Source organism: Dreissena polymorpha, chromosome 3 (genome assembly GCF_020536995.1).
Source record: "Dreissena polymorpha isolate Duluth1 chromosome 3, UMN_Dpol_1.0, whole genome shotgun sequence".
NCBI classification, from domain to species: domain Eukaryota; kingdom Metazoa; phylum Mollusca; class Bivalvia; order Myida; family Dreissenidae; genus Dreissena; species Dreissena polymorpha.
The window spans coordinates 105,175,777-105,188,616 of record NC_068357.1 but is presented as its reverse complement, the minus strand read 5'-3'; the positions used below and the strand labels follow the sequence as shown (position 1 = coordinate 105,188,616).

The 12,840-nt window shown below is 35.7% G+C and overlaps 1 protein-coding gene across 1 annotated transcript in view; it reads left to right on the top strand.

Moving 5' to 3' along the window:
* Positions 1 to 9,887, top strand: part of LOC127870829 (phospholipase DDHD1-like) — a 33,925-nt gene extending 24,038 nt beyond the window's left edge. Inside the window, exons 13-15 of the mRNA XM_052413362.1 lie at positions 1,446 to 1,575; positions 3,959 to 4,117; positions 4,646 to 9,887. Of these exons, the coding sequence (XP_052269322.1) occupies positions 1,446 to 1,575; positions 3,959 to 4,117; positions 4,646 to 4,800 (444 nt within the window). The 3' untranslated portion in view covers positions 4,801 to 9,887. The remainder of the gene's footprint in view (positions 1 to 1,445; positions 1,576 to 3,958; positions 4,118 to 4,645) is intronic.
* Positions 9,888 to 12,840: the final 2,953 nt, after the last annotated feature.

The following is a 12,840-nucleotide window of genomic DNA, read 5'->3' as shown; positions in this document are numbered from 1 at the left end:
ACTATACCCCCCACCCCACCCCCCCCCCTAAATTATTTTTTTTGAAACTGTTAAAAAACACAAAGATTTATTTTTATTATTTTATGTTTGAAATACCGTCCAACCATCGCACCGTAGAATCCCCCCCACCCAAATCCCCCCCCCCCCCCCACCCCCTAAATTTTTTTTTTTTAAGATCATCTCACAAATGACCACCACACCCTCATACTATACCCCCACCCCCCCCCCACCCCACCCTCCCAAATTTCTTTTTTTTTTGAAACGGTTAAAAAACGCAAATTTTTATTTTGATTAATTTATGTTTGAACTACCGTCCAACCATCGCACCCAAGAATCCCCACCACCCATCACCACCCCCCCCCCCCCCCGATTTATTTTTTTTTCCGCATTTTTGGCAAATAATGTAATAAATGTCCTCACCCCCACACTATACACCCCTCTTCACTCCACCCCTCCCTCCTTTGTGATTGAAAATGAGAGTCCCTTCACCTTTAAAAAGAAAATAGATGAGCGGTCTGCACCCGCAAGGCGGTGCTCTTGTTCATCCAGTCTTCATGAAACCAGGATCTGTATTCACTAAACAATTCTTAAATTGAAAGTATATATATGTAAAGTAAAATGGACCTCTATCTACAATATTGTTAATGACATATTGACCATTGGAACCTTGTTTATATTACAATTCTGGACATATTTTTATGCCCCTGGATCGAATGAGCATGGGTATATTGTTTGTGGCCTGTCTGTCATTGTTTGTGTGTGTCCCAAAACTTTACCCTTGGTCATAACTTTTGCAATATTGAAGATAGCAACTTGATATTTGGCATGCATGTGTTTCTCATTGAGCTGCACTTACTTCAAACGTTCTATCAGGTCACATCTTTAACAATTGATGTCCTTGAATTCATGTGTGTGATTAAGGGCCCTCTTGTTATTTGTTATTTTTCTGTTCTTCAATAAATAGATAAATAAAACTTAACTGCATTTCCATTCTTTAAAGGTCAAGATTGCACTTATGGCTTGGAACAATATGTCAGAAATTATCAAATTAAGTGTCAAATTCATCAAGTTTAATTCATTGATAATTAATTTTGTTCTAATAAACCTTAGGGGCGTTGTTGCCCCATGATATATGTATGAGGATGTTGTAATGTTGCCCCATGATATATGTATGAGGATGTTGTAATGCTGCCCCATGATATATGTATGAGGATGTTGTAATGCTGCCCCATGATATATGTATGAGGATGTTGTAATGCTGCCCCATGATATATGTATGAGGATGTTGTAATGCTGCCCCATGATATATGTATGAGGATGTTGTAATGCTGCCCCATGATATATGTATGAGGATGTTGTAATGCTGTCCCATGATATATGTATGAGGATGTTGTAATGCTGCCCCATGATATATGTTTGAGGATGTTGTTATGCTGTCCGTACAGAGCTCCAGTGAGGTGGCCAGTGAGAAGATGGACGTGTCTGACCAGGACAGTGTTGGCAGTGGCAGCACATGCAGCCCGCCCCCTTTCCAGGTCCCCTCACCCACCAGGAGGAAGATCAGCCTTAGGAAAGGTACCCAACACTCCCTGTCTGGCCATCTCTCAAGCCAGGCTGCCACATCTTTAACCCTTTGCCACTTAGAAATGTATTTAACCCATTACCACTTAGAAATGTATTTAACCCATTTCCACTTAGATGTGTATTTAAACCTTTATCACTTGGATATGTATTTTCATGCATTTCCAATCCCATGGAAAGTTAAATTTTATTAAGACCTTTCTTAGCAGATTCAAGTTTTAAAGGCTTCATTTCCAACCCTAATATACTGACGAGCAGCAAACAGCATAGAACCTGAACAGACTGCGAGTTACTGGCAGGCTGTTCTGGTTTTATGCTGTTTGCCATTTTCACTTCTGAGTGGGAAAGGATTAACATTTGCACATTGCTTCTGAGTTGGAAAAGGTTAATTTCCACTGTCTATGGGTGATGGATAAAATAAGGATTTCAATAAATTCTTTACCACTATTTGTATGCTTCTAAAGTTATAAATCCTTGAAGGAGACTATATAATGATTAAATATATACCCTTGTTGCATGTGTTGGGGTTGCACAAAGATCTAATAATTATACCCCCATTACCATTGGTAATGGGGGCTATATAGGAGTCACTTTGTCGGTCTGTCTGTCGGTCTGTCCCGAAATCTTGTCTGGGCAATAACTATGTTGTTCATTGTAAGATTTTAAAATCATTTGGCACATTTGTTAACCATCATTGGACGGTTTGTCAAGCAAAAGAATTGTGTCAATATCTCAAAGGTCAATGTCACACTTCAAGTTCAAAGGTCAAAAATGGCCATAAATGAACTTGTCCGGGCCATATCTTTGTCAGTTATTGTGAGATTTTAAAATCATTTGGCACATTTTATCATCATAATTGGACGGTGTGTTACGCGAAAGAATTACGTCGATATCTCCAAGGTCAAGGTCACACTTTGAGTTCAAAGGTCAAAAATGGCCATACATGAGCTTGTCCGTGCAATAACTATGTTGTTCATTTTGAGATTTTAAAATCATTTGGCACGTTTGTTCACCATAAATTGACGGTGTGTCCCGCAAAAGAATTATGTCGATATCTCCAAGGTCACGGTCACACTTTGAGTTCAAAGGTCAAAAAAGGCAAAACATGAGCTTGTCGGGGCCATTAGTTTGTCGTTCATTGTGAGATTTTAAAATCATTTGGCACATTTGTTCACCATCACTGGACAGTATGTTGCGCGAAAGAATTACGTCAATATCGCCAAGGTCAAGGTCGCACCTGTCGTTCATTTTGAGATTTTCAAATCATTTGGCACATTTGTTCATTATCATTGGATGGTGTGTCGCGCGAAAGAATTATGTCGATATCTCCAAGGTCAAGGTCATACTGAGTTCAAAGGTAAAAAATGGCCATAAATGAGCTTGCCCGGGCCATAACTATTTTGTGACATTTTAAAATCATTTGTTCACCATCATTGGACGGTGTGTCACACAAAAGAATTATGTCGATATAACCAAGGTCAAGGTCACACTTTGAGTTCAAAGGTCAAAAATGGCCATAAATGATAATGCCATAATAATTCTTAAAAAATCACCATAAATAAGATTCTCTTGTTTTGTGAAGACAGCATGCAAAATAGTCTGTGTCAATGCGGCACGTGGGGGTATACGTCATGTCTGTGACAAAGCTCTAGTTATAATGCCCCCCTTCGAAGAAGAGGGGCTATATTTTATGATATTGAATTAACATATATACTGAAAAGGGATAAAGAAGTTTTTAAGATAGAGGAGTTGGAAAATGCAATGTTAAACTTCTCTTAACATAAAATAATGCACTTTGTATTCCCCTTCAACATGGGAGGCAGTATAATCAGCTTTACACTGTCCGTAAGTCAGGAAGCTGCACAATTGTGTTTGCAGCTGTTTGTACTGTTACACTGTTAGAGATGTGTTTGTTTTAATATTGCATGTATATGATTGCATGAAAAATCACAGTGGCAGGTTTCTCCCCATGCTGTATGGGCAGTGTACTATTTAAAAAACCATATTTACCACCTCATAAATACAACTTTATGAAAATATTCATTGGAGAAGATCGCAAATTAAGCCTGAAATGCAGAGATATCGCTTAAAACAAAACTGGACTTTGCAATTGAAAGATCTTCTCATTTTCATAAAATTTCTTTTATTATACCCTGCCAAAGGTGGAGGAATATAGAATTGTCGTTGTCCATCCATCTGTCATTCTGTCCGGCCGTCATTTGGTCTGTCGATCCATCTGTCACAAAATTTTTAACTTGGCGAGGTATATAATTTAAACGTATTTGCTTGTTGTCTATTCAATTGGTATACTGTCTATATTACAAATGCTGACTATGTGACGGTATTGTGAAGCCCTGTGTGTTTCTGCTTGTGACAGTTGGTGGCTGGTTTGACAGTTTTACTAAAAGCATGAGCAAGGAGGGTGAAGGCAGCATGTCAGCAGAGTTGAGGGCCTTGAACCGCCTTGAGCGGGAGGCAGAGAGCTCCCGGGCACACACACCGCAGGATCAGGCGAACAGGGACCTGGATCAAACAGGTCATGCACTGGCACCAATAACAACAAATATGAGAATTTCATCACACAAAAACTTAGCGCTTTGAATAATAATAATTGGGGTAATGTGAATAGATTTCAAATAAAGCATGAATTTTTTAAAAAGAAGAAAATTAGCAAACACTTGATAACTTCAGTTTGGATAGAGGTATTGCAATTCAATTGTTTGCCTAGGTAGCTTAGAATTAGACTTTCATAAACCTGTATTATTTTTTATTGCATTTTTGGCTAGTCAAGTCAATGTAACTGTTACTTAAAAAAGAACAATTGTTTCCCATTAATAACTTGAGTAAAGATAGAAGTATTGCACTGAAATGTTTTGGTGTTGGTTTCTTATAAGCAGACATAGCATGAAATTTTTTTTGGGGCCAGTCCAATAAAGATCTTAAAATAGAATAGAAAGTAAAGTGGTTTCTGCTTAATGACATGAGTTATGATGAATATTGTTCAGAAATGGGTGTGTATGCTTTGAATACCTTTTATCAACTTTGTGTATTGATATACCCACAGATTTGGAATACCGCTTGGACTACACATTACCATATAGTGGAGGAATCACTCGAGGCTACATTTCTGTTGTGACATCGCATACATCATACTGGAATAATCTGGATGTGGCATGTTTTATTCTTTCTCATTTACATCCAACTTTACAGAGTGTTTAATATCATGTAACTACTGAATTATTTGTTATCTGGAACTGTGTTAAAAAACTTCTTCAAAATATGACGTGCAATGCAATTGTTGCAATCTGTATTCAGCTGAATTTTTTTCACACCTATATAAATATGGCATTGGCAGTCTGTGCTTAACAGCCTTTTTGTTTGTTGTTTACACTGGACAACAGTTACAATGAACCACAGACTGATCTGTACACTGGACAACAGTTACAATGAACCACAGACTGTTTTGTACACTGGACAACGGTAACAATAAACCACCAACTGATTTTTAGCCAGGCTGTTTTCGGAGAAAACGTGAGCTATTGTCATAGCCAGCTCGCCGTCCGATATAGGCGTCGTGCTAAAACCTTAACATTGGCTCTAAAATCAAAGTGCTTCCACCTACAATTTTGAAACTTCATATGTGCATGCACCTTGATGAGTTCTACACGCCACACCCATTTTTGGGTCACTAGGTCAAAGGGCAAGGTCACTGTGACCTCTAATATAAAAATTTAACATAGGCTCTAAAATCAAAGTGCTTCCACCTACAGCTTTGAAACTTCATTAGTAGATGCACCTTCATGAGTTCTACACGCCACACCCATTTTTGGGTCACTAGGTCAAAGGTCAAGGTCACTGTGACCTCTAATATAAAAATTTAACATAAACCTTAACATTTGCTCTAAAATCAAAGTGCTTCGACCTACAACTTTGAAACTTCATATGTAGATGCACCTTGATGAGTTCTACATGCCACACCCATTTTGGGTCGCTAGGTCAAAGGTCAAGGTCACTGTGACCTCTAAAAAAATAAAAAAATATTCTGACAAGCTTTCGCAGCCGAGCATGGCACCCGTTATGCAATGCTCTTGTTACACTGAACAACAGTTACATTGTACCACAGACTAATCTGTACACTGAACAACGGTAATAATGTACCACAGACTGATATCTGTACACTGGACAACAGTTGCCATGAACCACAGACTGTTATGTACATTGGGTAACAGTTGCCATGAACCACAGACTGATATGTGCAGTGGATGACAGTTACAATCAACCACAGACTGGTATGTACAGTGGACAACAGTTACAATCAACCACAGACTGAAATGTACAGTGTACGACCGTTACAATCAACCACAGACTGGTATGTACAGTGGACAACAGTTACAATCAACCACAGACTGATATGTACAGCGGACAACAGTAACAATCAACCACAGACTGGTATGTACAGTGGACAACAGTTACAATCAACCACAGACTGATATGTACAGTGGACAACAGTAACAATCAACCACAGAGTGGTATGTACAGTGGACAACAGTTACAATCAACCACAGACTTATATGTACAGTGGACACCAGTTACAATCAACCACAGACTGGTATGTACAGTGGATAACAGTTACAATCAACCACAGACTGATATGTACAGTGGACAACAGTTACAATCAACTACAGACTGGTATGTACAGTGGACAACAATTACAATCAACACCAGACTGGTATGTACAGTGGACAACAGTTACAATCAACCACAGACTGGTATGTACAGTGGACAACAGTTACAATCAACCACAGACTGTTATGTACAGTGGACAACAGTTACAATCAACCACAGACTGATATGTACAGTGGACAACAGTTACAATCAACCACAGGCTGATATGTACAGTTGACAACAGTTACAATGAACCGCAGACTGCTTTGTACAGTGGACAACAGTTGCCATGCTGTTTAAAGAAACAAATGTTTGTGTATTTTTATCTGAATAATTCATAGTTGGGTATGCAAGCTGGAAATTGTATTATAAAATAAAATAAATGGCATGCAATTTCAATTAAGTAATAAATCTATTTTAATTTTATTAGCTCGGCTGTTTTCGGAGAAAACCCAAGGTATTGTCGTAACCAGCTCGTTGTCCGCCGTCTGACATAAGGACGTAAAAACTACATGCCACACCCATTTTTGGGGCACTAGGTCAAAGGTCAAGGTCACTGTGACCTAAAAAAAAAAAAAATCTGACAAGCTTTCATTTATTAAAAACTGCACCCGCAGCCGAGCATGGCACCCGTTATGCGGTGCTCTTGTTTTAATATGTGTTACTATTCATAAAGTCATTGAGCAGTACATTTATGCCATACATTTTGGGACTGGTACATACTTCTCTTCCTTTATTTTACATACTTATATTTGCTCAATATACTTGTACTTGTCTTGGGTTGCAACCTTTGCAATGACATAAACAATATGTTTTGTTCAATTGTACATGTTTTTTTTTTTAGTCTATGTTCTGATACTATAGGTTATCGTTATAAGTTGAATGGGAGATTATTTAAAATTTTGATACAACTAATTGTTTTTCTCATGCAAACATCTTCAATATTCAGCTAGATTTGTGTACTGTTATCCAGTATCCATGAAACTGTGCATCACTGTTGAAAGGCTGTAGCTATAATACATGAAGGGGCCAATGTCTTTTTCCTTTTTTATAGTTTAGTTTTTAAATTATCAGTTTTAGTTGCTGCAAGTTTTGAAAATTTACTGGAATATTTTGATTTTAAAAATTGTTAATAAATGATACATATATTGTTTACATTTTGAATTTTTTTTTTATCATCATTGATAAACAGTTTTTAATTCATTTTTTTTTATAGATTTCTTTACTTTACCATGTATTAACAGCTACCATGAATAACGCGAACCTGATAACAAAGAGAATTGTTTAATTGGCTGGCATTTTCTATTACACAATATGTTGAGAAGATGACTGATACATTTATATATGTCACTGAACGGATAACTCTTGTTTTCTATTCAAAATCTATAGCTTTTTTTATGATCACGAGTTCCATAAAATTGACAAATCTTGAGATAATTCTCAAGAGTTCACAAGGAGTAAAGATAAATTTGTATCAGTTTGTTGATAAGTATTTTTCTTATTGTCTACAGTGGTCTCTTGTCAATGACTTAAGCATCAGCACCATCGAGTTCTCCATAATCATCACTCTATGAAATAAAATGTTTAATACAACACTTGCTGATCAGGGTTTTATACCGTCTAGACTTAGGTTAAAAATCATTGACTGAGTATACTGCTAAACATAAACTTGGAATGCTTTACAATCCAACTTTTTATGGGATTAAAAAAAGTGACTATATTACACTTATTAAAGACTGTTGAACTTTCCATATTTATACACATCTATCAATATGATTACATAATTTCACATTTTCAAGTGTTGATTTGCATTCCTGAACTAATGCTGTAACTGAAACACTAACAAACATGTTTCTCATATTTTATTCAAACATTACAAACTGCTATTACCTCATTCACACAAAGAGGAACCCTCTATTCAGTATGTGGACTACGGCCCTTTGACCTGCAAGATAAGATAATAGGGAGTAGTATTCTTGAAATACAAACTAGATGGATATTTACGATAGCACAATGATTTTTTTAAAATTTGCAGTCTGTAAAGCGTAGTATAAATGTATCATACACACCAACTTATAAACTGAAATTTGTCTGTAAAAAACTGTGTGTAATACATGGAAAAGTACAGTATCAATATTTCTAATCTTATTTATGCATTTAATTATGTCACTTGAGCACAAATTGAGCCAAGATGAGTTATTGTAGTATGTGGCCATCGTCATAATTGTCAACAATTAACGTATACAAAATCTCCACTGAAACTACTTGGTGATATTCATCAAGACTTGATATGAATGTTCCACTCCCATTTTTAGCTCGATTATTCCCATAGTCAACATCCATTTATTGCTCTGGTTAAGGGAAAACATTTCACTTTTCCATTTCACTGTTTTTACTACAGGTATTCCATGGAAAAGTCACACATGTGTTCGGGTCATGGTATGTAGCCACTGACCAAGTTCCAGTTTAGTGTGTTGTTTTTATCCAAAATCTTAGCATATGCTAGTAACTTCTCTATCTTTAAGATCTATGTAAAGAATTTTTTTCAGCTTATTGTGATAATATTTCATCATCATTGCTCATTATTTGAAATTTGTGCAATATATATCTTTATTTTTTCGCATTTATTTGTTATTGTTAATTTTTTACAAATGTGTGATACAATAATGAACTGTTTCTATTGCTCAAAGTATTGCCTTGATCATTCTTTGCATCATTTTGCTCTTATTTAAAGACTACATTTAGGCTCACGTAAGCACTTAATGCTCATTTCAAACTTTTAGAAAACTGTGTTGTCTTTTGTCAGTTTTTGCCTATGCTAACTTCTTTTCCTCCGCTATGCAGATTTTAATGAAACTTTGCAGGAATGATCCTTGATCATTGGTCTTCCAAAGTTGTTCAAATCTATGTGTTCCATTTAATATCTTAGTCACCAGAGCTAAATTGTTTATAAAACTTGTCAAACCTTTTCTGAAACCACAAGGGTCACTACTTAAATATTTAGTGTGAATTATTGTCTAGTGGTTTTCTACTTAATTTGTGCAAGTAATGCCTCAGGGTCGAAATTTACAGTCATACTAAATGTTGTATTTATAATTTAAAAGAAAAATGGTATTTGGCACACAACACCATATGATCATTTTTTACCAAGTTTGTTAAAATCATGTCCCTAGGGTTAAAATTGGCCCCACCCTTGATTCAGTCTTCATAAACTTGATCAGATCATTTGTTTTAATCATACCTTAGCTCAGTTTGAAAATGATTTAAGAAATATCACAAAAGTTTCAAATAACAGTTCTGTTGTGACCCTTTAGTTTCTAATATGCTTAACAAGATTCATAGAGAACACTTGCTTAATACACTTTATAAATACAACTTTTCTTAAACAAGTTTTATTTAACATTTAGGATCATTTGTCTTACTATTTGTGTGCCCTTTGATTGTTCTTCATAGTTCACATAAATGTGTGTAAGGCTAAACATGGAAAATAATCCAGTGTAATATTAATTCATTTACAGCAAATGGTGCAAAATCCGTTTTCTTTGTAACAAAATGACATTCCTTGTGCTTTTCATTGCTTGGTTAAAGATTGTTGTATTTAAATATTTCATTATTTGCAAAATAAAACTGGTTACATGTAACTTACTTCATTTGCTTCATTTATCCCTCCAGGTCATGACCTTGGGATACACAAATTGATGTTAACATTTTCAGGCACCTTTACTATACAATGTTCATTTGTTCAGCAAAAAATCAAGCAAAGGTGCATATAATATACCACCATTGCATCTGTTGTAAATGATAGAACTCCGGTGCTTAGTTGTCTTGTTTTATTGCAAAAACATGTTGACCTTGTTTTTTTTGTATGAATGTCCACCATAATAATGATTTTTAACCCATCAATCTTCAACTTCAATTGACTAATGTTATTCAGTTTTATCTCCGCCTTATAAAATGTTTGTTCTGAATCTTTAACTCTATTATTCGTCAAGTAATATTTGACAACTACACTGCAGACAACCAACACCATGTCTATTTATCTTATCTTGGTGTATAATAAGTTCTCGTTCATTAGATAAATCCACTTTTTGATGGTTTATTTCATTTTTACTCAATCTTAATTAATATCAATTTTGTTTGGAATTTGGAAACTCATCAAGCAAGGCCGGATATTATTGTATTAATGTTTATGTGCTTAACGTTGAAAATACAGGATGGTGCAGACATGAGTTTTTCTCAGGAAGAAATGGCAGTTGTAAATAACAACTACAAATGAAATGCACATTAAATACAGAAGAAAACAATCCAATCATCAAAAGGGCCGTAGGGCATGTTCCAATTCACGCAGAGTGAATTTGGGACGCTGGTCTCCGTACCGCCTGTCCAGTTTGGCCCAAAGGTGTATGATTACATTGAGATCGGTTGACTTTGGAGCGAAAGGAAGCAGACGAACGTTCTGGTGTTGGAGTAATGCCTGCGTCGCACTATCTGTATGAGCAGGTACTCCACCCTGCAACAAAACCGTGCCACATCCACCGGCCCGTCGGTGCGGAATTGAAATTGGGAGCGAAATGTCGTGCTGATATTCACCTGCGTTAAGGTTCCCGTGGATAAATCACCAAATGTGTCTCGGTATGTCGACACTCCAGCCGACACCATAACAGCATCATCAAAATCTTTGAATATGGTACTTGCCATTTTCGATACACTCCAGATATAAGCATGTTAATCGAGAATGTCTGCTGGCTTTGAGCTTTTCAAAATAAAATGTTGAAATATTTTCCTTATTCACAATCTTATTTAGAAAAAAGTACGGCTGTAAAGCGAAGGGACTTTGTTTTCATCAGTACTTACATTACAACATGGACAACTAGAGTTATGTCACAACACAACTAATGCATCAGCAACAATTTTTGCAGCTTCTTTGAATGGCATATATCTGTGTTTTTCCCATCTAATTTTTCGATAATTACATGTTATACATTTCTGCTTAATATCTTGAAAATGTGATCCGAAAACTTTTCAAATTTTATGTGTATCCCCTTCGCCATCTAGGCAAGGATATTAAGCAACTGGATATAAAACAAAGTGCCTCCCACATCAATGCTTCATGGTAATGGCATTGTTTTAATTTGCACCATAAAAACATAACACTTTATGGGAATAAACCGAAAGACAATCTCGGTAGCTTTTTTAGACGCACATATATTCCTTTCCCGAAATGTACACAAACACTACGATGGCTGTGAACCTATACATGTTCGAATAAGTGTACAAGTATACCAATACAATCCAGTCCTATGGATATTATGACAATTTACGTTGGCCCTTAAAGTGATTTTATTGATTTATTTTTGTATAAATATATGCTGATTACTCAGCAAAATAAATGGATTTGAACAAACACAAAAAGTTATAAAACAATAAATAATAATCAAACAAAACATACCTCTAGACAGTAAACTTTATCTTCTTGCATACCCGGTAGTTCTTGGAAGGAAGTGTAGGCGTGCATTTAAGTCAGTTTCTTTTCATATTCATGTTTAGAGCCTGAGCTCAATTTAAGTGAGGACGGACAATTTGGCATACTGCAGATTACCATCAACTACATAATTCTACAAAACAACATCAAATCCGAATACCCGGTACATAAATGTTATTGTTTCGATAGCAATTAAAGTCAGCAGACCCTTGATGGAGAAAAAAGGCTGCGAATACAATTATTATCAGTAGTTTCAAGGAAGAACATGGTGAGTAATACCAAATTTTATTTAAATGTATATGCATGGCAGACAACAAATCGTCAGTGTCAAGGGTATCAAAAGTGAAGGTCATTTAAAATGAATAATTTAAATTTTACATTTTTGTGTGAGGACATAAATAGGAAAGCGCCCTAAATTTTCAATTAGGGATTAAGTATATGATAAGTTTTGCATTTATGGTAGATATCATTAAGAGTAACCTGATCAGTATTTATTGTTAATGAGTTTTATTCACGATGGTATTTCACGCGCTGATGGCAAGAGGGCTTGGCTCAGCTACGACACACTTTACATAGACGGTGTTCCGGTGCGGCCTGACAGCGCAAAAACCAACAACAGCAACGGTAGCAGCAAGTTGGGACTTTCTTTGAACGTTATATGACTTACAAATATAAAACTAAGTGATGATGACTTTGTAAACTATATTCGTAAATTTGATATAATTTTATTGTTTAAAGCATGGGCAAATAACTCTTCTTGCTATGGCATTGTTGGCTATAAATGTTACCTTTTTAACAGGAAATTCCAGAACAAAAAATCAAAACGATGTAGGTGCGGAAAAGCAATCTATGTAAAGCAATCCTTTGCGATGGGGACATTCCTTTATGTAAACATGCCATATGGAATAACAGAAATATATAAATAAATACCAAATCCATCTTTCTGGTAAACAATTGGACACTAATATAATTATCAAAAAATACCTATTACTCATAGTTATGAGTAAAGTTATTATTCTCTATTCTCAAAATACTATTAAAATCTCATCATCTTTATAACCCATATCAGCATCATTATCATTATCATACAAATGATAAACCAAAGACAAAAT